Below are 27,867 nucleotides of genomic sequence, written 5' to 3' on the forward strand. Positions count from 1 at the left end.
GAGAGAGAGAGAGAGAGAGAGAGAGAGAGAGAGAGAGAGAGAGAGAGAGAGAGAGAGAGAGAGAGAGAGAGATATAAAATGTCAATAAAAAGTAAATACAAAATCAATAAAAATAATAAAAAGAAAATAAAAAGGATTTTGGGTTAAGGTTATTTTTATACCAAAAAAATACAAGATAATCATAGATGTAAATTAATTTGGACTTATTGGATATTGGTCCAATATTAGTGGGAAGGTCATAGAATATGAATAATCCCATAGTTGAATCATGATTTAGAATCATAAATCTTCTCTCCCACCCACTGCATTATGTAAAAGAGAGAGGGAACGTGATTGCAAAAAAAAAAAAGATAAAGGAGAGAGATAACAAGATCTTGACAATTAGGATAAGTATGTTTAAATTTTGAAAATCTTTCTATAACTGAATCCTATAATAAAGGGCAGGTAAACATGATTATATATATGTAAAATCAATCAATTAATTGAATGAATAAAATTATTTCCAAAACTAAAAAAGAAAAAGGATAAAATAGATGTAGTAAAGATACACGAATTGCCACCTCATGTTTATTGGCTATTTTTCAAAGTATTTTTCACATTGGCCAGTTTACATTGGCTAATTTATCTTGATTATTATATTGTATAGAGGCAAGGATAGAGACAGACTCAACAGATATAGGCCATGTTTGGTATTCCTCTCAAAAACAATTTTTGGCCATGTTTGTTTCTCATCTCAAAAACTGTTTTTTAGTTTTTGAGTTGAAAAAATTGAAAACAAAAATTGAAAACATGTTTGGTAAAGTGTTTTCGGAAAAAATTTTCAAAAAATTTTGAAGTTGTTTTGGAAAAAAGTAAAGAAAACTGAAAACAAATAAAAGGTGTTTTTGAAATTTTTTTTCTTCTCTTCTCTCTCTCTTTCTCCTCATCTTCTCTTTTCATTCTTTCAAAAACAAAAATGAAAACTATACCAAACACTTTTTTCAGTTTTTTCACTTTCTTAAAAACAAAAATGAAAACTGTACCAAACAACTTTTTGAAAACAACTACAAAACAGTTTTTCAATACAACTACAAAAATTAGAAAACAGAAAACAAAAAAACTTTTTGAGTTAACTACCAAACACAACCTAGTTTTTGAGTTGAAAAAATTGAAAACAAAAATTGAAAACATGTTTGGTTTAAGTTTTTGGAAAAAAAATTCAAAAATTTTTGAAGTTGTTTTGGAAAAAAAGTAAAGAAAACTGAAAACAAATAAAAGGTGTTTTTGAAAAAAAAATTCTTCTCTATCTCCTCTTTCTCCTCATCTTCTCTTTTCATTCTTTCAAAAACAAAAATGAAAACTATACCAAACACTTTTTTCAGTTTTTTCACTTTCTCAAAAACAAAAATGAAAACTGTACCAAACAGCTTTTTGAAAACAACTACAAAACAGTTTTTCAGTACAACTACAAAAATTAAAAAACAGAAAACAAAAACTTTTTGAGTTAATTACCAAACACAACCATAAGTTTTACGTCCATCTAAATTTAGATGTGACGTTTTTTTTTTTTTTAATTACACGTCACTTTAGGTGTTACGTTCATAATGCTATATATAATGTAATATATTTGATTGTATGTAATCCTGCGCAACTTTTACTGTAATAACGTTTGATCTTGCAAAGGACTAAAAAAAGGACCGAGTCATAATATATCAAGAATACCTTAGCATAGCATGTAAATTTCATGCCGCTTATCCATATTTGAATGGACGGAAAAATGTGGAGCAGAAGCCTCCGAATTGAATCAACTAAAAGGGAAACTTTACAAACAACAAATAGAGACAATTTTCTCCACTTGCCACCATTTATTGCGTAACATGGGAATGAAAAGAAAAAAAAATATGCCGCTTATATGACACTCATCTGCAAGTAAAAATCCTTACAAGAATGGTACAAGCAATCCTCATTAGCTAATGGAAAATGTTCTCTTAGCAATTCCACCCACCTCACCGATATGTACTTGAACCATATGTGCGTATCCGAGCCTGATGTACAAGAAGACAACCCTCTTTTGAGTGTTGCAGCTAAAAGATAGAGAGAACTTTAACACAAGGGGTGTGTTCTTGATGGGACATTAAGTACTAGATACTAGTTCTTCTCAAGCTCGGTTGTTAAAAAAATCAGGGATTGAAGATGCTTGATCCACCGACGTTGAGTGCAGTTAGTATCGCTACACTTGTTAAAACAGCGAGCCAAAACAAAGCCAATCCTGTAATTTTACAAGGAGTACAAACAAAGCACTGAGAACACTGTTAAAGCTACAAGCTAGATTTGATTTCGGGATAGAGAATGAAAAATTTACCTCGAGAAACTTCAGTGCGACCAGATTCATCTTGGGACGCGGAATTTGCGTCAAGAGAGCGCGGTCCTAACGACGTTGGCGCAGTGGTCGGGACGTCACTCAAGGTTTTGGCGCTTCCGTCCTCGGACGCGACTATCCCCAGAAACTCCTCGCTCACAATAAGAGCGGCCAGGACGTCCATAAACGACTCTTCTGTCTCTTTCGGCATTTTGGCCGTCGATTCGTAAGATTCCAACAGCTCGTCGTCGGAGTCAGAAGCGTCAATGGACCCTGACCCGGCTGCTCTGTCATCCTCTTCGTCCTCCACATATGCTTTGTATGTCAGTCGGAGTAGAATTTCTCCGGAAGAGCCCTTTCTGAAGAGTCCCCAACCTCCGCGCAAGGCTACGATTCTGTCTGTTGGCACGGTGTCTTTCAGTGATAGAAGATCGACCTGAAATTTTTAGACTTTATCAGTAGAGTGAATTTTATTATCTAACCAAACTTCCCATTTCATGACTAATTTTGTTTATATTTTGGAGAGAGAGAGAGAGAGAGAGAGAGAGAGAGAGAGAGAGATTACCTCTCCTGTACCGATCGTTAAATCTGCAAATCCAAGAGAATCATTGACTTGAATGCTTAACTTTTGCTTTCTAGGGTTTGTGACAAGCATGTGAAAATCCTGCGATAAAGCACTTACACGGTTACTTTCAGAAATTTGATTCGAACAATAGTGATATTTTAAGCGTATTGAAAATTATTTATCAAGAGAAATGTGGAAGGTCATGTAGTTATGGTAAGAATCTTCACCTGATTCCAAATCGGTTCACCAGGAGGGCCAATCACAGTAGTTTGGCTGTTCTTTTTACTACGTATTACTTGATCTCCAAGGCTTAGAACAACATACGGATCCGTTTTTCCTGAGGAAAAATCACAAACGATTAGAAGATAAGGTCAATTACATATTTGAATAAGATTTATAGACAATATGATTCTGAAGTATTACATCAAATTGATCGTGTTCGTTGTCTCTTACCATAGAGAACGTAAGAAAGCTTTCGAGCGTCAACAAGTGTCACAGATAGCTCTCCAACAAAGTCTCTGTTTCCTTCTTGTTCCCCTGATTTTACATCATTTCCTTCTGGCCCAACTGCTTTACCCTTTTGAAAATCTAAAACAATCTTCTTAGGGCGTACGAAAAGCCGTGGCAAATCCTCAGTGAGAAGTTTCTTCAAGAACCTAGGGAAATTCAACAATTGAAATGTGTCAGCATGTATGACCAGTAAATTCCATTTGTAAGGAAAGCTTCATGTAAAGCAACGTGGAGAGAGAGAGAGAGAGAGGTCCCCAAAAATATTTACAAATGAAATACACACACACACAATCAATATGCCTGAAAAATCTAGGCAATGAGATTCAAGACAAAAAATTCAAGTAAACAGATTTTCTTAATGCTATTAAAATATCATGTGTACGACCTATAACATGTGTAAAATCTCATCGTGAAATAAATGAACAGGAAAACTTAGCAGATACTGAAAATGAGATGATCTTATAAGCAGAGATAAAACCTAAGGCATTCGGGAAAAAATGTGTGTATCGAATAATAATACAAAGCTGTCATAGAAAAGGTTAACTTACATGGATAGAACGGGTATTGCTGGTATTTTCCATCGCAAGCACCAAAAATCAAACAGAAGTACATTAGTATATTCCATTTTAGAAAATCAACTTTCATGACACAAAATATAGTCAATCTTACCAAAAAAAAAAAAAAAAAGAAAGACGTGGGGCCGCAATCCATGTTATACATTCACATACTAGACGACTATCTGAGTATGATTCTGTGAATCTGTAATTTAGCTTATATTGTTCATGGTCACAGAGAATTGTCTCCTTAATTCTCTCTTCTATCCATTTAATACTTTAGGATATTCCGTGTAGAAAATATTCCACCACTAACCAACTCAATGACTCACACTAGCAAATGAAAACCCTAGAACATACCCATTAAGTTGAAGATCCGGAATGGTGACAGCTCAAACTTGATTTTGGGAAGTGCAACAAAGGCCCACGAAGCAGCTCCAACAAAAGGTTCTTTTGGTATCAACCGCAATTTGACCCAAAGTTCTCCATCGATGTCAAAGTCCTGAATGCCAACTGGCACAACGATGGGTATGATTCCAAATTTCAACGAGAGCTTTAGCAGTGCACGTGCACCGCCGGTGTAACGGAGGCCTATTTGGTACCTAAATCAATGAACGTATATTCAGTGCAAATCTAATACTTACTTCACAAACATATCTGCAGCAACACAACCACTAGAATCCAGAGAAGGCTAAATAATAACTCAGAACATACAAAAATAAGTCATAATTCTTGCAGCGTCAGACAGATGAGAGCAGAATTTATGTTTAAGCTATGTGTAATTAAGACGAAGTACCAACAAGATGGCCTGCCAGTAATAAGAACCCCCACCCCCAAATGTGGAGGGATTCTAGTCAGAGCGAAGCAAAAAATGATCAAAGATGAAGGAAAAGTACCGAAGTCTACTCATACTCATGAAAACTTGAGATCGAAGATCGGGAAACTAAGTCCGATTGTATGTAGAGATTTTTGGTTTCCTTGTATTAGAAATTCTAAGTGATATAGTTAAGATACTGTACCGTTCAATGTAATCATTAGGATCCCACATGACATCAAATCCCATACTAAGCTTCCTAATAATTCCGTGGAAGGCAAGGAATATGAATAATTGTAATTCCCTGTGAGTGTACCCGAATTTGGGTTTCTTTTTCTCTTTAAGTAAACAATCACAACGCAAGCAATAAACAACAACTCGGAGAATAAGACAGTTAATAGAAAACAAGCAAGCCCGTTGATAGAGCTAGCATGGTTTAGTCTTAACTATTTGCACGCACCATGTGATTATCGGAGAAAACTATAAAAAGAAAAGAAACTCGACAGCGTAACTACTAGCAAGAACAATCAATTTCAATCAGTTATGTATCAACATCATCCAGATCAGTACTCCCGATCCCAGCTATAGATATATCCTAATTTGTATATAAAAATTAATTGCACACATACTCAATTGTATTCTAATCAGCTTCGAGATCAAATCACAGATATTCATTCCAAACCAACCACTTTTTCTTCATCTTCACAATAAAACTGGATGTGCAATAGAGCCCATAAAAAGAAAACCAGCCAAGAAAACGAAAAAGATTCCTCAATATGCAATAGACTAACAAGAAACTTGAATAATAGCCCGCGATAACATAAGACGTAGCTGTAGGAACATGAATCGTGATATGCAATGGAGAGGATATGAAACCCCACAAATAGAACACGAGTCAAGGTGAAAAAAAAGATTAGAAAAGAAAAGATTCCTCACTATGAAATACACCAAGAAGACGAAACGGGTTCATGAAAACTCACTGCAAATCATTAGCCCGCCGCGAAGTCCTTCTTTCGACGTTGCGAACGGACAAAGGCTCGTCCCCAAGAGAGAACTGCTTGATCTCGACTCTGCTGACATAGTCGGGCTTCTTGAGGTCGTCGATCACGGGCTGAAGCAACCCAATGATCCAGTCCTCGATCCCGCCGCGGTACACCTTCCACAGCTTTCCAAGCACCATGTTGACCCACTCCACGGACTCTTTCCTCTGCAAGTCCTTCTCCAAGAACAGCGAGAAGCTCGTCGGAACCTGAGGCCACGCCGTCCCGACCGCCCTCGCCTCCTTCGCCGACTTCCCTCTCTTCCTCCAAGTCCACACCTTGTCGAACACCACGCCCACGAAGAAGAAGAACACGAACAGACCCACGACGTTCCGGTTCAGCGGCGGCGAAGGGATGGGGTGAATCACGCCCAGCTGTGTTCGGAGCTTGTCCACGATCGGGTCTTCCTCAAATCCGGCGAAGTTCGAGCCTGCCGGTATCTTCGGCTCGCCCAGAATCTCTCCGGCGTGAAACTCCCTTTCCTCCGAGAGCTGATTGATGGCGAAGCGCTTGGAGCCATGGATGGCCGGCTTCGACACCTTGACGGACAAGTTAGGGTTTTTGGAGACGTCGGAAGAAATCGACCGGGGAACCGACGCCCATTTTCTCCGGCGGAAGCTTCTGTAGGAGAAGCCGGAGATTCGGAGCGGTTTCCGGCGAGAGGGGATGAAGTTCGCCGGAAAATCATCAGAGGATTTGGCTCCGCATGGGCAGAGAGAGAAGTCGAAGATTGGGGAAGAGGATTGCAAAATAATCATTTATCGCTGCTCCGGGGAATAATCAGAGGAGACAAAGCCAGTTCGGGGACCGCGGAGAGGGACGAGAAATTGCATTGGCGATGAAAGATTGGGGAAAGAAGAACAAAACGAGAAAAAAGAAATGGGTTTCTCGGTTTGGGGGTGGAGAGAAACAGAGAGGTTTGGAGTTGGAATTTGTATGGTTTGAGTTTTGAGAAAGAAGGTGAGGAGAAATTGTGTGAGTATATATATATATGTGTTTCGGATGCGTGTACTTTTTGCATGAGAGAGAGAGAGGGAATTGGTCTCTTACTAGACCGCCACTCCACGCCTCAAAATGTGTAGGACGTGGATAATAGTGAGCAAGGTTTTTATTTTTATTTTCTTAGGTCTTAAAAGATAATCGCACGTGGTCGGAGCCGACGACGCGCTTCCATTTTCTACTTTTAAAATTTTCAAACCGATGTTTCAACTTTCAATTCCAATTCATACTTAGAAAATTATTCACTAAGTTGTAAACACTAATTTTGAACCATAAACAATTATTTAATTATAAATTATAGTGCTAATATCGTTTATGGATCAACAACACTCAAGAAGGCATCGGTGATGCAAACGTCATATACGAGATGCCACGTGCACTAAAAATATCATTTTTTTTCTTTGTCGGACTTGAGAGAATCGTAACAAAGAAAAGACAGATCTAATATGTCAACCCTCTAAAGAGTTTTAGGAGAATCAATGAAAATTAGGAGTTTTATTATTGGTCTTGTTCTGTTCGCTGTTGAAAAGTTGGATTTACAATTTGCATCACCTAACTATGATAAGGAAATTGAGTTAAGAAAGCATAGAGGAATCTTTGGGTGTTCATCCAACACTCAACAGTAGCATGAGGAGCAATGCGAGTTGGGGATCCATGTCTCGTCTCTAGAGAGAGAGAGAGAGAGAGAGAGAGAGAGAGAGAGAGAGAAATTTGCATAGTTTGCCTATGTGGTGATGACTTATCTCAAACTTTGTTGACGTGGGTAGTTATAGAATCTTGGAGGCTTCAGAGATCCAAGAAGGTTCAAAGGGTCATGTCTTGGGAAGGGCCCTAGAGTACTTGGGTGAAGGGACCTTCTGGTCGAGAAGACATTTGAGCTGACATTTATCGCAAGATCATTTGGGCCCACATTTATCAAGAGGTCATTGAGAAAAAATGCGCATTTCGAGATAAAACCTTAGGCAAAGGTCGTGAACATCTTTGTTCCCCAAGGAGGCTTTAGATAAAGGTTGCGCAAACGTCTTTGTTTGGATGTGAGACCTTGTGTGATGGCAAAAAGAACTTTTTCATTTGCGGGGGAAACCTTCAGCAAAAGCTGAACAAATGTCTCTATTCGTGGGGGAGACTTTTGCACAAGGCCAAGCAAACGTCTTCGTTTAGCATGAAGACCTTGAGAAAATCAGTAGCAAGGCAGGATGACCATTCAACGAATGGGCACATAGGTGAATCAGATGTTTGGGGCAAGAGGTCGCTTGGCTGAACGACCAATTGGAAATGATACTTCATTTGACAAATGAGTGAGCATTCGTTGCTGAAGGGGAATCAGTCGCTCGAGCGAACGAGCAAAAGAGATGTGGATGAAAGCCTTTTTTGGAAAACAATGTTAGGAATATTACCCACTAGAAGATGATGATTACTAAATAAGATAATAAGTTACTTTATTAGTATAATATGATTATTGTTGGAATCGATCTAGGGTTTAAGAAAATAATTAACGCTTCAGTAAGCGGCGGAATTTTAAAAAATTTCTTTTACAAGTAAAAACGGTTTTTTACTAACCTAGACAAAAGAGCAAGTACACGTAATTAAAAACTATTATAAGCTAAGAAGTTTACTAACCTTTCTTGAAGCTTGATCTTTGAGAAGCTCTTAGAAAGTTGCAACGCTCGTCTCCCCTCGCAGCACGTCTCTCTTTCTTTCCTCGGCACCTCGAGCAACCACGAAAGTTTCTATCACTAAATCACTCGAGAGAAAAGGAATTAGTGAGTGGACACTTTTAAACACTACGACTTAAGAACGAGTCTTGAAGTCGCAGAGCTAAACACTAGGTCAAATGAGGACCTAGGTGCCAAAACAAAAATCGAAAATAAACTAGAGAGAGAGAGGAGTTCGGCCACCACAAGGTCTAGAGAGAGAAGCTCTCAATCTCTAACTTATGTGGAATGAGAAAAATGAGAAGAATGAGGCTCCTATTTATAGGAGAGGCTTTACCTTCAATAAGGTAGTTTTCTCTTCTATATTGAATATCACATATTCATGAAGAAATCCCTTGTTTCCCTTTTCAATTTGGGCGTGTAAGGCATCACCTATGCCACATGGATTTGTTTCCTCATTTATTCTCTCCCTCTTTGACTTGTCTTGGCCGAACTTATACTTTCCCACATTGGGAAATTTGTTTCCTCTTTTTTCTTTTGGCAAGTATCATGATACATTTATGCACAAAATATTCTCTCTTTCTTTGGGTATTATGGGCGCCCAAGTGGCTTTCTAGAAGGGGCTTCTAGAAGCTTCTTCATTTGTTCATAACAACATGAAAAAGGCTCATTAAGAATTTTCAATAAAATTCTTTATGAAATGAAATTAATCCACAAGGCCCAATTAATCTTATTATGGTTGAGTGTTACTTGTCATCAAATGACCATGTCAAAAAATTTATTGACATTCATTTCATCCTATGTCTCAAAAGACAAAATTACCCCTTTGACAATTTTCGTTCTTGTTTTGACTTAGCTTCCAGTTTAACTATTCCTACTCGATGTGATTCGTGACAGTGACCTCATGGACCCAAATGAACAAAGCTTGAGCTAAACACTTGGACTCAAAAGTTCACAAACCTTTTCCAAGTTTAGCTTAATGCCAACTGACTCCACTAAAGAGTTGGCACTGAAAATCTCTCGGTTCAAATGAATTTATTTTCTACTCAAGAATTCAACCTAATTGTAATGAGTGGATCCACAGAATATTATTAATGTTTACCCTTCATGAATATCATCAGCTAGTCGGGATTTACAAAATTACCATTTTACCCTTCTAGCTGTTATTTCCTCAACTCCTTTGTCGCTTGTGAATAAGTTAGAAACAATGTATTGACGAGGAGATAACAAGTCACATTGTTTCATCCAAAAGAGTCAAGACTCAATTTGGACACTGGCCCGTTCATTTATTCACATTCCAAGGAACAAAGCATGATGTGATATACATTGCATTTCAGCAATCTTGTACATGAATTCCATATCTATGAGAACTTCACAAAGTTACTCATGACATTCTCACAACTTAGTACTTCACCAATAGGCCCTGTTCAGAATCACATAGTGAGTCCGAACTCTGACTTTCTCAAATGAGAATACATAAGCTGTGAAATGACATGTCTCATTTCAGGATTAAGGTAAGCACGATGCAATTCATACGTAGTGACTTCGAGACATAAGAGGTTAAATGGTTTGTTCTTATCTTGTCTCTAGAAGTGCACTGGTCAATTCAGTACCTTTGGAAGATACCTAGAAGAACTATAGAGTCTCCAACTCTCAATGCCCCATAACCAGATATCATAGATTCTCCTAACAATCATACTGAGGTCGATAGTCTTTTGACCCTTAGATTGCAAATATATCGTTTTAAGCAAACTACGAAGAGTTTGTTCATGCAAATCTACATTTGTCTCTTCGTAAGTTGTTAAGTTTGTTTATGGACTAAAAGACTAAGGTTTTATCATAAAGCTTCAAACAAAGAAAGAATGAATGAACGTTTCAACTTTATTATTAAATGAATAGGCAATTACAAGCAAGAGTCTTCATGAGACTTTATTACATCAAATGTATAATATAAAGATTACAACTCTTCTTGTGGGCACCATTGACAACAAACTCCCACTTGACTCAAAGAAGATGTGTGTAGTCTTTCATGCCTAATCCCTCACGATGTTGGTCGAAGACCTTGTTCGCTAGGGCCTTGGTGAATGGATTTACGAGGTTGTCCACCGTTGAGATCTTCTTCACTTCCACGTCTCCGCGCTGCACGATCTCTCGAATCAAATGGTATTTCCTCTCAATATGCTTAGAGTGCTTATGGCTTCTAGGTTCCTTTGAGTTAGGGACAGCCCCACTATTATCACAATAAAGGGTCATGGGCTCGTCAACGTTTGGAACAACTTCCAAATACTTAAGGAATTTTCTAAGCCATACAGCCTCTTTGGATGCTTCACAAGCAGCCACATATTCTGTTTCCATTGTGGAGTCAGCAATGCAAGATTGCTTAATACTCCTCCACACAACAGCTCCACCATTAAGGATGAACACAGATCCCGAAGTGGATTTCCTGGAATCCTTATCCGCTTGAAAATCGGAGTCGGTATATCCCGTCATAGTCAGGTCAGTACCTGAGTATGTAAGCATCAAGTTCCTAGTTCTTCGAAGATACTTAAGAACATGCTTAACAGCAATCCAGTGCTCGGGTTCAGGGTTGGATTGGAAACGGCTAACTACGCCAACGACGAAACAGATGTCAGGTCTAGTGCAAAGCATAGCATACATGAGGCTTCCTACGGCAGAGGCGTAAGGAATTTTCCTCATGTCTTCAATCTCTTGTGCAGTCTTGGGAGACTGGTCCTTAGAGAGTGAAACTCCATGCCTAAAGGGTGTTTGGCCCTTCTTGGAGTCTTGCATCGAGAAGCGATCCATCACCTTATCAATATAAGATGCTTGAGAGAGCGACAGGGTCCGGTTTTTCCTATCTCGAAAGATTTGGATCCCCAGAATGTACGCGGCTTCTCCTAGATCCTTCATATCGAATTGCTTTGCCAGCCAGACCTTAACCTTAGATAACTTACCCACGTCATTACCAATGAGTAGTATATCATCGACATATAGCACCAGAAACACAACTTTGCCTTCGTGTATTAACTTGTAAACACAAGGCTCATCTATTGACTGTTCAAAGCCGAAGCTTTTCATAGTTTCATCGAATCTGATATTCCATGACCTAGATGCTTGCTTTAATCCATAAATGGATTTAAGCAACTCACAAACCTTGGTCTCTTGACCTTCTTCCACGAAACCGTCTGGTTGAGCCATGTAAATGCGCTCGTCAAGATTGCCATTCAGAAAGGCTGTCTTGACATCCATTTGCCAGATCTCATAGTCGAGAGCTGCAGCTATGGATAGAAGTATGCGGATGGATTTAAGCATCGCGACTGGCGAGAAGGTTTCTTCATAGTCAATCCCTTCTTGTTGGGTATAACCCTTCGCCACAAGTCGTGCTTTGAACGTCTCGACGTTCCCATCAGGACCCCTTTTCTTCTTGTATATCCACTTACACCCTACGGGTTTAATCCCTTCAGGAAGGTCTACAAGTTTCCAGACATTGTTGACATACATCGAGTGCATTTCAACTTTCATGGCGTCAAGCCAAAGGTTTGATTCAAAACAAGCCATCGCTTGGCTATAGGAAACAGGATCATCCATGTCAGAGACAGCTACAAGAGAGTCTCCATAAGACATGTACCTGTCAAGCTTTTGAACAGCCCTCCCACTACGTCGAAGTACTACTTGACGAGATTGTGATGAGTTAGGTTGTGTTTCAGTTGGGGTAAGAACAGTTCTTACAGATGAGGTAGAAGCTTCTTCACCCAACTTTTCTTCAAGCACAATTTTGCTTCTAGGTTTTGCATCTTTCATAAAGTCCTCCTCAAGGAAACGAGCATTCGTGCTAACGAAAGTCTTATCGTCCTCGGGACTATAGAAAGTAAAACCTTTGGTTTCCTTTGGATATCCCACAAACAGGCACAATTCTGACCTACTAGCCAACTTGCTAGTCTTTTGCCTCAGCACGTGTGCAGGGCAACCCCAAATTCAGATGCGGCCAAGATTCACTTTACGGCCAGTCCATCGTTCATAAGGAGTACCAGGAACCGTTTTGGACGGAACTTGGTTCAGAATATAGGCGGCTGTTTCAAGGGCATATCCCCAAAAGGAAAGAGGGAGTGATGAATAACTCATCATTGATCTAACCATCTCCATAAGAGTTCGGTTTCTTCTCTCTGACACTCCGTTTTGTTGAGGCGTGCCAGGTGCGGTAAGCTGAGAAGCGATACCTTCTTCTTTAAGAAAGTCATCGAACTCTCCAGACATATACTCACCACCTCGATCAGATCGAAGGGTTTTGATCACTTTGCCAGTTTGCTTTTCCACTAAAGCCCTAAAGACCTTAAATACGTTAAAGGTCTCGGATTTGTGTTTGAGCAAATAGACAAACCCATATCGTGAGTAATCATCGGTGAAGGTAACGAAGTATTCGTATCCTCCACGTGCCTGTTGGTTGAGCGGACCACATACATCAGAATGTACTAGTTCCAGCAACTCAGTGGCTCTTCGACCCTTATCAGAGAAAGGTCGCTTAGTCATTTTTCCTTCTATGCAGGATTCACAAGTAGGTAGTGAACCTATTACAGAGGCTTGGAGTGGACCGTCCCTCACAAGTCTCTGAATCCTATCTAGACTGATATGTCCAAGTCTTAAGTGTCATAGGTATGTTGATTTTGTTAGATCGGAGGATTCAGAAAGTTTGATCCTCTTTGGCTCCCTAATTAGATCGTTATCTATTTCGGTGTCTAAAAGAGAAGGTTGAGTGGGATAGATGTAAAAAAGACCATTCTTCATACATGCATCAGTGACAAAAGAATTAGAAAAAGAAATACGAATTCCATTCTTTATAAACTTTAAATAATAATCTTGCTCGAAAAGTTGAGCAACAGATATTAGGTTTTTCCCAATGGAAGGAACATAATAAACATTATTCAAATTTAAAGTTCGATCTTCAAAAGATAACGTCACGGATCCCACAGCCTTCGCAGACACCACTCTCCCATCACCCCACTTGAAGCAGAAGTCGCCATCCTCTAAGCTTTTGCTTTTCCTAAAACCAGTCAAGGAGCAGCAAATATGGTTAGTAGCAGCGGAGTCAATAATCCATGATGATACATTATCAGCTACTAAACAAGCTTCAGTAACAAGTACAATACCTTTTACTTTGGTTTTGAGGTAGGCAGGACAGTTCCTACGCCAGTGACCAGGCTCATTGCAGTGGTGGCACTTGTCTTTAGACTTGTCCACCTTCGGAGCCTTTGGCGCCTTCTTCTTCGTTTGAACCTTAGGTTGGTTCTTCTTCTCGGCATTGCGAGGTCTCTTCTTAGATCCAGAGGTGGAGGCAGTAGCATGTACTTCTCCTTGAGCCCTCTTTTTCTTAGTGAGTGCCTCAGCGGTTTGAAGTTCCTTCATGAGCTCGGTAACAGTGTACTCTAGCTTGTTCATGGAATAATTCAACTTGAAGGTATCAAAGGTTTCGGGGAGAGTTTCCAAGATCATATCTATTTTAGTCTCCCCATCAATCTCATATCCAAGGATCTCCATTTCGTTGAGATAGCTAATGATCAGCATCATATGATCTCTAACGGGAGTTCCAGCCTTCATACGACAGTTCATGAATTGTCGGACCGCTTGTTTCCTAGCTTGACGTCCTTGCCCTCCAAACATCTCATGGAGATTGTAGAGCATATCGGTGGCAGTTTCGTAATCACGATGTTGTTGTTGCAACACATTGTTCATCGATGCCAAAATATAGCATCTCGCAATCCCATCGGATCGAAGCCAGGCCGCCAGGGCGTCTTTCTCCTCTTGCGTCGAATCATCATTTGTTTGAGGACAGGGGGTGGTGAGAACCCATTTGTGCTTGTCGACAGTAAGGACTATGTCGAGGTTACGTTTCCAGTCGACGTAATTGTCGCCTTCGAGTTTATTCGAGGAAAGAATGGTTGAGAGAGGGTTGAGAGACATATTGCCTATAAAAGTTGAAACAAGTTTATGATTAGTCTTTGGTTTAGGATTTAAGTTTTATTAAGACTTTTATAAAATCCAAAGGTGTTATAAACCAAACGATAATTTACTCCCTCAAGAGAAGGCCGCAAAAAATCTCCTTTTATAAGTAAATGACACATCATTAATGTTAAGCCAAGATGTCAATACATCTATTTTGACTAGCCACCTTTTAAATTGGTTTGATCACTCACATCCTTTCGCAGAGCATCAAGGGAGGATTACTAGGGATTGAGCCTAAGTGTGCAACCAACCACTTAGTCCAAAAGGTCAACTTTGAAAAACAATCCCCCAAGGGGAGGCCTTGCCATCATCGTCTCACTCTCGGATGTAGCTCATTGAGCAATGATCGAAGCAATAACGCCTTGGAGTACTCCCATTTAAGTGAGGGTCGTAAGAGCGGCTCTTAGTCCCACGTTAATTGCTTCTTTCATTAGTGTTGGGGATCGTGGCTTACAAACAACAAGTATAACCCTCCCACTTAGTTTTTGGAGTTGGTTCATCGACTCTTATAAGTTCGGAAACAAATTTCCTAGTTAGAGAGCGACAGAGCGGACAACTAGAAGAGAATCCTAGATCGACATCTTCAGAGTAGTATTAGTGCATAAAGGCACAAGGTACATACTCGATCTTTTCCTATTTTCTATTTCGTGAAAGTGCATGAGGGAAGTGTGAACTTCAACTCACTCGAACACTTGAAAGTTTGAGATTACACATCTTTTTATTTTCGGCTTGTCTACAAAGAGACCTCCCACTCAAATTTTCAAGAGCATATAGATTTTGAACATATGTGATATAGATATAGTTTTGAAAACATTTTGAAAACTTATTTGATTTGGATGACAAAATATTTTCAAGTTTGAAAGTGAAAACGGTTTTTCAAAATTCAAACTAGTTTTGTAAAAACTCAATTTCAATTAAACTTTCAAAAATCAAAACATTTTAATCTTACACATCATGTTTATAATCATATGAAAAACATTTTTGCTCAAGAAAATTTTCTCATTAGAGTTCTATAACTCATGGTAGTGGGGTTTGAAAATCCGGATTTCTAAAAAAACTGGAGTTTCGGAACAGCCGCGCACCTCGGAGTAAAATCGCCATATCTGGCGGCTCCGATGTCCTTTTGAGCCAAAACCGGTGGCATTGGACAGAGGACAGACAGAGCTTTAATTTGATTCAAGAATCATTAAATTTAGATTTCTGAGCACAGAGTTATGCCACTTTTAATTCGGGTTTACTCCAGCTCGAAGAAAAAGAAATAATTAAAGCTTGGTCCTTTTTAGGTGCGAAAAAGAATCGAGTGTAACGGAACGTTTTATGAAGGTTGTTAAAGCTTTTATTTGTGTTTTATTAGCAAGGTAATAACAAGGCATAAAAGAAATAACAACAAGCATAAAACGATTCAAGTAAAAATAAGAAACTAGTAAAATAACAAAACTAGTCACAAAATTTTACTCGAAAATTCTCAAACATTTAAAACACGTTTTTCAATATAAAAAATTAAAAACTTTTAGAAATGATTCTAATGTGTTTTAATATCATCCAAAACTCATAGAAAATCAACATGATTTTTAATTTAAAGGCAAGAGCAATAAATTAAAAAAAAAATCTAAGATAACAATTCTAACTTGTCACAAAATTAGTAAACTTTCGAAAACGATTTTCAAGCTCATAATTTTAAATACATGTACATGCTAATCTTTGACCATAGCTCTGATACCATTTGTTGGAATCGATCTAGGGTTTAAGAAAATAATTATCGCTTCGGGAAGCGGCGGAATTTTAAAAAATTTCTTTTACAAGTAAAAACGGTTTTTACTAACCTAGACAAGTGCAAGTACATCTAATTAAAAACTAATATGAGCTAAGAAGTTTACTAACCTTTCTTGAAGCTTGATCTTTGAGAAGCTCTTAAAAAGTTGCAATGCTCGTCTCCCCTCGTAGCACGTCTCTCTTCCTTTCCTCGGCACCTCGAGCAACCACGAAAGTTTCTATCACTAAATCACTCGAAATAAAGGAATTAGTGAGTGGGCACTTTTAAACACTACGACTTAAGAACGAGTCTTGAAGTCGCAGAGCTAAACACTAGGTCGAGTGAGGACCTAGGTGCCAAGACAAGAAAAATCGAAAATAAACTAGAGAGAGAGAGAGGAGTTTCGGCCAAAGTTCTAGAGAGAGAGTCTCTCAAATCTCTTAAACTTGGATGAATGAAATGTGAGGAAATGAGGCTCCTATTTATAGGAGAGGTATCACCTTCAATAATGTAGTTTCCTCTTCTATAGAATATCACATATTCATGAGCAAAATAACCCTTATTTCCCACTTGAGAAACTCGGCCAAACAAGGCTTCTAGAAGCCTTGATTTGTTTCCTATTTTGTTCATGGCTTGCCTTTTCTCTCAACATGGCCGAAGTTCCCTTATGCATCCTTATGCAAATTTGTTTCCTCTTTTTCTTTTGGCAAGTATCTAAATACATTTATGCACAAAATAAACTCTCCTATTTCTCTATAGGGTAGGCGCCCAACATGTCTCTAGAAGGAGCTTCTAGAAGCTTCTTCATTTATTCATGAGAACATGAAATAGGCCTATTAAGAATTTTCAATAAAACTCTTATGAAATGAAATTAATTCACGAGGCCCAATGATCAAGTCATGGCCGAGTGACATTAAGTCATCAAATGAACTTGTCAAAAAATTTATTGACATTCAATTCATCCTTTGTCTCAAAAGACAAAAAATACCCTTTTGACTATTTTCGTTCTCGTTTTGACTTAGCTTCCAGTTTAACTATTCCTATCGATGTGATTCGTGACAGTGACCTCATGGACCCAAATGAACAAAGCTTGAGCTAAACACTTGGACTCAAAAGTTCACAAACCTTTTCCAAGTTTAGCTTAATGTCAACTGACTCCACTAAAGAGCTGACACTGAAAATCTCTCGGTTCAAATGAATTTATTTTCTACTCAAGAATTCAACCTAATTATGATGAGCGGATCCACTGAATATTATCTATGTTTACCCTTCATGAATGTCATCAGCTAGTCGGGATTTACTAAATTACCATTTTACCCTTCTAGCTGTTATTTCCTCAACTCCTTTGTCGCTTGTGAATAAGTTAGAAACAATGTATTGACGAGGAGCTAACAAGTCACATTGTTTCATCCAAAAGAGTCAGGACTCAATTTGGACACTGGCCAGTTCATTTATTCACACTCCAAGGAACAAAGCATGAGGTGACATACATTGCATTTCAGCAATCTTGTACATGAATTCCATATCTATGAGAACTTCACAAAGTTACTCATGACATTCTCACAACTTAGTACTTCACCAATAGGCCCTGTTCGGAATCACATAGTGAGTCCGAACTCTGACTTTCTCAAATGAGAATACTAAGCTGTGAAATGGCATGTCTCATTTCAGGATTAAGGTAAGCATGATGCAATTCATACATAGTGACTTCGAGACATAAGAGGTTAAATGGTTTGTTCTTATCTTGTCTCTAGAAGTGCACTGGTTAATTCAGTACCTTCGAAAGATACCTAGAAGAACTATAGAGTCTCCAACTCTCAATGCCTCATAACCAGACATCATAGATTCTTCTAACAATCGTACTGAGGTCAATAGTCCTTTGACCCTAAGATTGCGAATATATCGTTTTAAGCAAACTACGAAGAGTTTGTTCATGCAAATCTACATTTGTCTCTTCATAAGTTGTTAAGTTTGTTTATGGACTAAAAGACTAAGGTTTTATCATAAAGCTTCAAACAAAGAAAGAATGAATGAACGTTTCAACTTTAGTAATGAATGAATAGGCAATTACAAGCAAGAGTCTTCATGAGACTTTATTACATCAAATGTACAAAATAAAGATTACAACTCTTCTTGTGGGCACCATTGACAACAACATTTACATGGCTCAACCAGACAGTTTCGTGGAAAAAGGTCAAGAGACCAAGGTTTGTGAGTTACTTAAGTCCATTTATGGACTAAAGCAAGCATCTAGGTCATGGAATATTAGATTCGATGAAACTGTGAAAAGCTTCGGCTTTGAACAGTCAATAGATGAGCCTTGTGTTTACAAGTTAATACACGAAGGCAAAGTTGTGTTTCTGGTACTATATGTCGATGATATACTACTCATTAGTAATGACGTGGGTAAGTTATGTGAGGTTAATGTCTGGTTAGCGAAGCAATTCGATATGAAGGATCTAGGAGAAGCCGCGTACATTCTGGGACCAGTCTCCCAAGACTGCACAAGAGATTGAGGACATGAGAAAAATTCCTCACGCCTCAGCCGTAGGATGTCTCATGTATGCTATGCTTTGCACTAGACCTGACATCTGTTTCGCCGTTGGCGTAGTTAGCCATTTCCAATCCAACCCTGGACCCGAGCACTGGATTGCTGTTAAGCATGTTCTTAAGTATCTTCGAAGAACTAGGAACTTGATGCTTACATACTTAGGTACTGACCTGACTATGACGAGATATACCGACTCCGATTTTCAAGCAGATAAGGATTCCAGGAAATCCACTTCGGGATCTGTGTTCATCCTTAATGGTGGAGCTGTTGTGTGGAGGAGTATTAAGCAATCTTGCATTGCTGACTCCACAATGGAAGCAGAATATGTGGCTGCTTGTGAAGCATCCAAAGAGGCTGTATGGCTTAGAAAATTCCTTAAGTATTTGGAAGTTGTTCCAAACGTCGACGAGCCCATGACCACCTTCATTGTGATAATAGTGGGGCTGTCGCTAACTCAAAGGAACCTCGAAGCCATAAGCGATCTAAGCATATTGAGAGAAAATACCATTTGATTCGAGAGATCGTGCAGCGCGGAGACGTGGAAGTGAAGAAGATCTCAACGGTGGACAACCTAGCAGATCCATTCACAAAGGCCCTAGCGAACAAGGTCTTAAGGCCCTAGCGAACAAGGTCTTCGACCAACATCGAGAGGGATTAGGCATGAAGGAATACACACATCTTGTTTGAGTCAAGTGGGAGTTTGTTGTCAATGGTGCCCACAAGAAGAGTTGTAGTCTTTATTTTGTACATTTGATGTACTAAAGTCTCACGAAGACTCTTGCTTGTAATTGCTTATTCATTAATAAAAAGTTGAAACGTTCATTCATTCTTCCTTGTCTGTTTGAAGCTTTATGATAAAAACATTAGTCTTTAGTCCATAAACAAACTAAACAACTTATGAAGAGACAAATGTAGATTTGCATGAACAAACTCTTCGTAGTTTGCTTAAAACGATATATTCGCAATCTAAGGGTCAAAGGACTATTGACCTCAGTACGATTGTTAGGAGAATCTATGATGTCTGGTTATGGGACATTGAGAGTTGGAGACTCTATAGTTCTTCTAGGTATCTTCCGAAGGTACTGAATTGACCAGTGCACTTCTAGAGACAAAATAAGAACAAACCATTTAACCTCTTATGTCTCGAAGTCACTACGTATGAATTGCATCGTGCTTACCTTAATCCTGAAATGAGACATGTCATTTCACAGCTTACGTATTCTCATTTTAGAAAGTCAGAGTTTGGACTCACTATGTGATTCTGAACAGGGCCTATTGGTGAAGTACTAAGTTGTGAGAATGTCATGAGTAACTTTGTGAAGTTCTCATAGATATAATGTACAAGATTGCTGAAATGCAATGTATGTCACCTCATGCTTTGTTCCTTGGAGTGTGAATAAATGAACTGGCCAGTGTCCAAATTGAGTCCTGACTCTTTTGGATGAAACAATGTGACTTGTTATCTCCTCGTCAATACATTGTTTCTAACTTATTCACAAGTGACAAAGGAGTTGAGGAAATAACAACTAGAAGGGTAAAATGGTAATTTTGTAAATCCCAACTAGCTGATGATATTCATGAAGGGTAAACATTGATAATATTCTGTGGATCCACTCATTACAATTAGGTTGAATTCTTGAGTAGAAAATAAATTCATTTGAACAGAGAGATTTTCAGTGTCAACTCTTTAGTGGATTCAGTTGGCATTAAGCTAAACTTGGAAAAGGTTTGTGAACTTTTGAGTCCAAGTATTTAGTTCAAGCATTGTTCATTTGGATCCATGAGGTCACTGTCACAAATCACATCGAGTAGGAATAGTTAAACTAGAAGCTAAGTCAAAACAAGAACGATACGAAAATTGTCAAAAGGGTAATTTTGTCTTTTTGGACATAGGATGAAATGAATGTCAATAAATCTTTTTGACATTGTCATACGATGACAAATGAAATTTAAATCACACGGCCAACTTAAAGAATTTGGGCCTTGAGGATTAATTTCATTTCATAGAATTTTACTTGAAAATTCTTAATGAGTTTTTCTTATGTTGTCATGAACAAATGAAGAAACATATAGAAGCTCCTTCTAGAAGCTCAGATTTCGTCCAACCCAAGGAAAATAATTCTGAATTTCGTTCATGCCATAGTGGGAAAGAGAGTTTATTTTGTGCATTAATGTATGAAGATACTTGCCAAAAGAAAAAAAAAGAGGAAACAAATTTCCTCTAGAAGGAAAGTGCAATTTCAGCCAACTAAGAGAGAAAGCAAATGAGGAAACAAATCCAAAGGCTTCTAGAAGCTCATTTGGACGTGCAAGGGGTATGAGGAAACTACCTTTTGAAGGTAATCCTCCTCTTATAAATACCCCACCTCATTCCTCTCATTTCATTCATTCCACATAAGTTAGAGATTGAGAGACTCTCTCTCTAGACCTTGTGGCCGATTTCTCCTCTCTCTCTCTCTAGTTATTTTTGGTTTTTGTGTTGTCACCTAGGTCTACATTTGACCTAGTGTGTTAGCTCTTCGACTCTAAGACTTGTTCTTGAGTCGTCGTGTTTAAAAGTGCCCACTCACTAATTCATTTTCCTCGAGTGATTCTTGTGATAGAAACCATCGTGGTTGCTTGTGTTGCCGAGGAAAGAAGAGAGATGTGCTACGAGGGAGACGAACGTTATCAACCTTCCGAAGGCTCATCAACGTTCAAGCTTCTAAAAAGGTTAGTAAATTATTTATGCTCATAATAGTTTTTATTTACATGTGCTTGCTCTTTGTCTAGGTTAATAAAAACGTTTTACTAGTTAAAAGAAAATTTTTAAAATTCCGCCGCTTACCGAAGCGTTAAACTTTTTCTTAAACCCTAGATCAATTCCAACAACTTCGCCATCACTTTTTCTTCTTAGTTTAAAATTTCTAAAATTTCGATGTCTGGGTCTGAGATTCCACAGCCGGGACCCAATCATTTGGGTAATGAGGACATCCTCATGCCTTCGGCCGTCAGGAGCTCGGATCTTTCGAGCATCCATCATAAATACCAAGTAGCCCCCGAGATCGGGCTTCTCCTGCCTCCACCTCTCGCTACAGCGGATACCTTAGTCGAGGGGTACTGTTGTATGTACGAGGTTTGGTTGGAGTCGTGCGAACTTCGGTTCCCGATCCACCCCCTTCTTTTCGACTTCGTCGAGGCCCTGGGGTTAACTTTGTCCCGGATGTGCCCCAACTTTGTTCGAATGGTCATGGGCCTCTTGGTTGTGGCCCATGAACAGAAGGTTGACCTCGCTTTGACGGACTTAGTCCGTTTTTGCGTGGTCAAGGAAAACTCGAAACACGACCCTAAGTGTTTCTATCTTTCGAAGGCTGCGGGCCGATGAGTGATCTCTGGTCTCCCTTTGAAAGACAAGAATTGGGGGGCGGCGTTATTTTTATTTCGCCGTTAATGAGCAATCCTTCGGGAGCCGAGCTCATAACTTTTCGGCGAAGTGGGCGAGCTCACCGAGTATGCGAATCTGTTTTGAGATACTTTATAAATTTTTTTTATATATAGGTGCCTTAACCATATATTATCATCTTCGTTATTGTAGGAAAGATCAAGGCTCCCTCGATCGCGGAGTTCGCAGTCAAACTTGACCAGCTTCGGGAAGGCGTTGTTGATTGGCCGAGCTTCACTCCGGAACGATTTACCTCAGCCGGACTTTGGCCTCCCCCTCCTAGAGACGGTTAGTTCGTCATTTTTATATGATTCTGTTCGAGGAGTTTCTCATCATCATTTACTTTTTTTTTTATATATTCACCAAGGAAACGATGAATGTGCCTCTCAGTGCTCGGGATGCGAGGCGCAGTAAGAAGACTGCGGCAGCTTCCTCTTCGGCTGCTGCGCCCTCGGGTCCCTCTCAGGATCCCGAGGTCGAGGTCACCGGAGAGCGCTCCCAGGCCGATAGTTGTGGATGTCGAGACTGAGGCCGCCCATGCGGGGGCCGGAGAGGCTCAGGGCGATCAAGCCCCCGGGTCTGTTTCTGCTATGCCTGCTGGGCAGGCGGATGACTCGGCCGGGGCCACGGCGGGACCAAAAAAGAGGAAAACTCCAGCAGGCCGGAGCGAGGGCCGAGATGAAGAGGAGTACGCCCCTCGCGGGGGCGAACTTAAAAGGAAGAAGAAGAAGAAGAGTAAGGGTAACGGGAGTACGGGAGTACGGATCCGAAACCCGTGGTCGCTCCAAGCGGACCAGAGAATGCTCCCGAGGTCGGAGTGGCTCAAGGGGAGAGCACCCCGGCCGGCGGGAGCGGCACGACGAGGACTCGAGGCGGCCTTGCGAGGCGCGATGAGGTGATCCAGGTGCCTCTTCTTCGAAACCGAAGAAGGCGCACTGCATCAATTTTCACTTCACCTTTTATGCGACGAATTTTACTCGTCCGCAGGGCTCCTCAGGCAGATGACCATAGATGGTCACGAGATGCCCAAGGTTCTCGAGCTGATGGAGTCGGACTGGTACCGATGCATGGGATTGACCATCACCAGGGTAAGTATATTTTTTGTTATGGTTTTTATAGGAGGGTCGAACTGAGATACTTTAGCAAATATGTCTTATACTATTTTCTTCTTCATTTTTTGTAGCTGTCGACCCAGTTCAACCGGGGAGTCTATCGGTATGAGAAGCGTCTTCGAAAGGCGAGTGCTGCTCTCACCGAACTTTCCTCGGTGAAGAAGGGGACGGAGTCCCTTCAGACCGAGCTTAAGGAGGTGAGGGGGAAAATGACTTCTCTTGAGGAGGACGTCACTGCTAAGGATGCACTCTTGGCGAAATACAAAGCCGCTCAGGCCGACCTGGTGGCGAAGACCAAGGGTTTGGAATCCGAGGTCGAGAAGAAAGAGGCCACGATCGGGAAATGGGGCGTTCACTCGGCCGAGCTGAAGAAAAAGCTGGACGTGTCCGAGGCCAAGGTGAGGAACCGGGATCGGGATCTAGCCGCCGCTTTGAGCGAACTGGCGAAGATCTAGAGGTCGGCAAATGTCGAGAAGGCTCGGGCAGTCCTGTCGGCGAGGAAAGCGACTTCGTTGCGGTATCGGGATCAGATACTGAAGAATCCTGCTCAGAAGGAGAAGATGGACGAGGCCATCATCGTCTTGAGGAAGCTCGAGCAGTGCCGGGGCAACCGAGAATTGATCTCGAAGGCCCTGAAAGGGGATGTTTTCGACTGGGCAGGCGAGCTCAAGGACACTGAGGATGATATCGCTCAGTACGAGGCGGATTTTGCCGCCATCGCCGTTCCCGAGGTCGAGGATATCCTCTTTACTCCTTATTCCGACCATTCTCCTCCCGAGGTCCAGCCTGACTCTGCTCCCGACGCTTACGCCGAGGTTCCTGAGTCAAAGGTTCATCCCTTCGACGAGCATGGATCGATGATGGGTGTGACGGACGAAACTCTGAACCCAATCCCCGAGGTCGAAGAGGAGGCGCAACGATTCACCCCGTCCCGAGAACGTCCCAAAGTCTGAGTTCAGAACTGTTCTCATCGTGATCTCGCCTCTCGTTCATTATTATTACTTTTTTTTTATATTTTTGGGCTCGTTTGTTTTGGGCGAAACTTTTATTTGTTTTGAAACAATTATAGGGGGCTTCGGTACCCCTATCTATTTTGGATTGCTTGTTTTATTTATTATTTAATGCGATTTTCATTTCTTAAATATTTGTCAAGTCTTTTAGCTCGCCAAATTCTTTTAAGAGTGCATGAATGTGTGTGTATTTTGTCCAAGTTATTCATGTCGCCCTTTCGTTCTGAGGGTTTCCATAAAATGTTACTTGGTCGAAGTTTTAATCACTTCGGATTTTCTAAAATCTGTTAAGTCTTTCATATCGCCGGGATCTAAAATGTTTCCCTTAAGATTTTAGGCCGAGGTCATATGGCGATATATTCAAAGTGGCTAAGTCTTTTAGATCATCGAAGTATCTAAAATGTTTCCCCTAGGCCGGAGTCACGTTGACACATGTTTTTTGTAGCTGCTAAGTCTTTCAGATAACCAAGATCTAAAATGTTTCCCTTAGGCTGGAGTAAACAAATGAATCTTACCCGGGCGTTGTCTAGTCTTTTTAGATCGTCGAGATCTAAAAATCTTCGCTATGTACTTCCTGGGCGAGGTCCTCTCTGGCGAGGTACGTCCTCTGATTCAGATGTCACGTGAGATGACGAGGTGAGATTTCGCATCTCGCCTTGGTTGACGAGGTGAGATTTCGCATCTCGCCTTGGTCCTAGTCCGGGGCCTAAGCCTTTAGGACGAGGTGTGGGCTTCGGAGCCTTGTTGTTATGCTTTTGCAATTGTTACCCAACGGGCAACTTAGGTTATTTTATTTTTGGGACTGTGCCTTTGCAGAGAAAGGCTGCCTACGTACCCTTATTAGATTACCCAACGGTCGTAATTCGATTCTTGCCTTTTTAGCAGTAATAATTTTTTAGATTGATCACGTTCCATGATCTCAAAACGGGAACACCACTGAGTGTTTCGAGTTCATAGACTCCGGGATGTGCAATTTTCGTGATCCTGTAGGGGCCTTCCCAATTTGCACCGAGTTTTCCCGCGTTTGCTTCGGCAGTGTTTTGGAAGATTTTTCGGAGAACCAAGTCTCCTATGTCAAATCTTCTTGCGTTGACATCCTTATTGTAGAATCTGGCAATGGATTGCCTATAGAGGGATAGTCGTGCCAGGGCCGCATCCCGCATTTCTTCCACAAAATCCAAGGAGACGCATAGTGATTCGTTATTTTTTGACTCATCCTCAGGCGCATGTGTCACCCTAAGGATTTGCACCTGGTGTTCGATTGGGATTACTGACTCGACTCCGTGAACCAGGGAGAACGGGGTTTCTCCTGTCGGCCTTCGAGGACTCGTTCGGTATGCCCAGAGCACACCGGGCAATTCTTCTGCCCATCGTCCTTTTTGGCATCGAGCCTTTCCATATTGAGTCTACTATAGTTTAGTTTGTTGCTTCCGCGTGTCCATTTCATTGAGGATACTGTGGTGTCGACATCTTCAACTCAATGTTATTGCGGAAACAAAAAGTTCTGAATTTTTTTGATATGAACTGTGACCCGTTGTCCGTTACGATTTCGTGGGGGGTTCCATGCCGACAGATTATATTTTTCCAGATGAATGCGGTGACGTCGAAATCTTTTATCAAGACGAAGGCGCGTGCTTCGACCCATTTGGAGAAATAATATGTTAAGATTAATAAAAACCTTAGTCCGCCTGGGGCGGATGACATTGGTCCCACGATGTTCATAGACCATTTCATGAATGGATATGGAGACGAGATAGATGATAACTCTTCCGCGGGTCTTTTTATGTTAGGTGCGTGGCGTTGGCATCGGTCGCAGCGGCGCGAATGTGCCTCGCAATCTGCCAGCATGGTCGGCCAAAAGTAGCCTTGCCTCTTTATTTTGATGGTGAGTGCCCTGCCTCTTGTGTGGCTTCCGCATTCTCCCTCGTGTACGTCTTCTAGGATTCGTTTTGATTCGTCCATGCCGACGCACTTGAGGTATGGTCCTGCGAAGCTTCTTTTGAACAGGTTGCCATCTATTATGCAGAATCTTGCGCTCCTTAGCATGAGCCTTCGCTTTGCCATCTTGTGGGACGGGACCGTATCAGTCGTGATGTAATGTATGATTTCATCCCTCCAACCCCCCCCCCCCCCCCTTCTATAGCTATTATTTCTGTGACAGTGATGGCTATAGAAGATTGTTTGATTGTCTCGACTGGTATAACCATTTTGAGGTCCGGATCCGAGGTAGATGCCAACGTGGCCAATGCGTCTGCAGAGGTGTTTTCACCCCTAGGGATTCGCGTTAGAGAAAATTTCTTGAATTGTGCTGCAAGATCTTTTACGACCTTCGAATAGGCTTCCATTCGCTTATCCCTCATTTTGTATTGGCCGGAGTATTGATTTGCTACTAGCTGAGAATCGCAATAAGCATGTACTTGCTTTGCTCCCACGACTGTAACCAATCTTAGTCCGGCTATTAGTGCTTCGTATTCGGTTTTGTTGTTGGATGCAACGAAGTCGAGTCTGAATGACTGTTCGATGACCTCGCCGTGGGGTGATGTCAGGTGTATTCCTACGCCCGCCCCTTGTTTTGATGATGCGCCATCCACTTTCAGTGTCCAAGTGCCATCATCCTCAGTCACGGCTGGGTCTTCTCTTGGGAGTTCGATGAGGAAATCTGCTAAAACCTGAGATTTAGCGCAGGTCCTACTTCGATACTCGATGTCGTATTCGCTTAGTTCTACTGCCCATTTGGTCAGTCTTCCTGACTGGTTGGGGTTGTGTAGGAAACTTCTTTACGGCTGGGTCGTCATCACTATTATGGAGTGGGATTGGAAATATGGCCGGAGTTTTCGTGCTGCGGAAAATACGCCTAATGCCAATTTTTCCATGATAGGATATCGAGTTTCGGCGTTGACTAATGACTTGCTCACATAAAATATGGGTCGTTGGTCCCCTTGCTCTTCCCTGACGAGCACTCCACTAATCGCTGCTTGGGAGACGGCAACATATAGGTAGAGAGGTTCCCCTATCAAAGGTTTTGCTAAAATCGGGGGTGTCGACAGGTATTCTTTTAGATCTTTGAATGTCTTCTCGCATTTTTCATCCCATTCGAGTTTCTTGTTTCCCTTTAGGAGTCGATAGAATGGGAGGCATTTGTCCGTGGATCGAGAGATGAAGCGATTGAGGGCGGCAATGCGGCCTGTCAGTCGCTGCACTTCTCGTCTATTTCTGGGCGAGGGCATTTCCCTTAGGGCGTTCAGTTGGTCTGGGTTTGCTTCAATTCCACGTTAGGTGACTAAGTACCCGAGGAATTTTCCAGATGACACCCCGAATGAGCATTTAGCAGGGTTCAGCTTCATTTGATACTTATTCAATACCTCGAAGCATTCCTGCAAGTGCCCTACATGGTCACAATCTCTTAGGGACTTGACGAGCATATCATCAATATACACCTCGATTGTTTTCCCTATTTTTTCTTTGAACATTTCGTTGACTAACCTTTGATAGGTGGCTCAAGCGTTCTTTAGTCCAAATGTCATGACCTTGTAGCAATAAGTGCCTCG

At 40.9% G+C, this 27,867-nt stretch overlaps 2 protein-coding genes across 2 annotated transcripts; both read right to left on the reverse strand.

The window, feature by feature from the left end:
* Positions 1 to 1,684: 1,684 nt before the first annotated feature.
* Positions 1,685 to 6,793, reverse strand: LOC149402217 (synaptotagmin-2-like). The gene is made up of 8 exons (XM_089609641.1): positions 5,762 to 6,793; positions 4,328 to 4,569; positions 3,962 to 3,980; positions 3,357 to 3,559; positions 3,131 to 3,240; positions 2,904 to 3,002; positions 2,342 to 2,774; positions 1,685 to 2,248 (listed from the first exon to the last, which is right to left on the reverse strand). Exons 1-8 carry the CDS (start codon positions 6,577 to 6,579, stop codon positions 2,160 to 2,162), a joined length of 2,013 nt encoding a protein of 670 aa, XP_089465767.1. The 5' UTR covers positions 6,580 to 6,793; the 3' UTR covers positions 1,685 to 2,159.
* Positions 6,794 to 25,197: 18,404 nt separating this feature from the next.
* Positions 25,198 to 27,546, reverse strand: LOC149402218 (uncharacterized). Its single transcript, XM_089608273.1, has 3 exons — positions 27,172 to 27,546; positions 26,524 to 27,069; positions 25,198 to 25,710 (listed from the first exon to the last, which is right to left on the reverse strand). Exons 1-3 carry the CDS (start codon positions 27,544 to 27,546, stop codon positions 25,198 to 25,200), a joined length of 1,434 nt encoding a protein of 477 aa, XP_089464399.1.
* Positions 27,547 to 27,867: the final 321 nt, after the last annotated feature.

This window comes from Urtica dioica, chromosome 3, assembly GCF_054948205.1.
Source record: "Urtica dioica subsp. dioica isolate 48M chromosome 3, U.dioica_male_clone48M_v1_H2, whole genome shotgun sequence".
In the NCBI taxonomy this organism is placed as follows: domain Eukaryota; kingdom Viridiplantae; phylum Streptophyta; class Magnoliopsida; order Rosales; family Urticaceae; genus Urtica; species Urtica dioica.

What these genes read in the sequence shown, in the direction of transcription:
- LOC149402217 (XM_089609641.1), bottom strand. Translation starts at nt 6,579, where the DNA reads ATGATTATTTTGCAATCCTCTTCCCCAATCTTCGACTTCTCTCTCTGC. An exon ending in CGGCGGGCTAATGATTTGCA is followed by an intron (nt 4,570 to 5,761) that starts GTGAGTTTTCAT and finishes TCATTGATTTAG; the next exon opens with GTACCAAATAGGCCTCCGTT. An exon ending in GTGAACCGATTTGGAATCAG is followed by an intron (nt 3,003 to 3,130) that starts GTGAAGATTCTT and finishes GCTTTATCGCAG; the next exon opens with GATTTTCACATGCTTGTCAC.
- LOC149402218 (XM_089608273.1), bottom strand. Translation starts at nt 27,546, where the DNA reads ATGCCCTCGCCCAGAAATAGACGAGAAGTGCAGCGACTGACAGGCCGC. An exon ending in TGGAAAAATTGGCATTAGGC is followed by an intron (nt 27,070 to 27,171) that starts GTATTTTCCGCA and finishes AACCCCAACCAG; the next exon opens with TCAGGAAGACTGACCAAATG. An exon ending in CGGATCCGGACCTCAAAATG is followed by an intron (nt 25,711 to 26,523) that starts GTTATACCAGTC and finishes CAATATGGAAAG; the next exon opens with GCTCGATGCCAAAAAGGACG.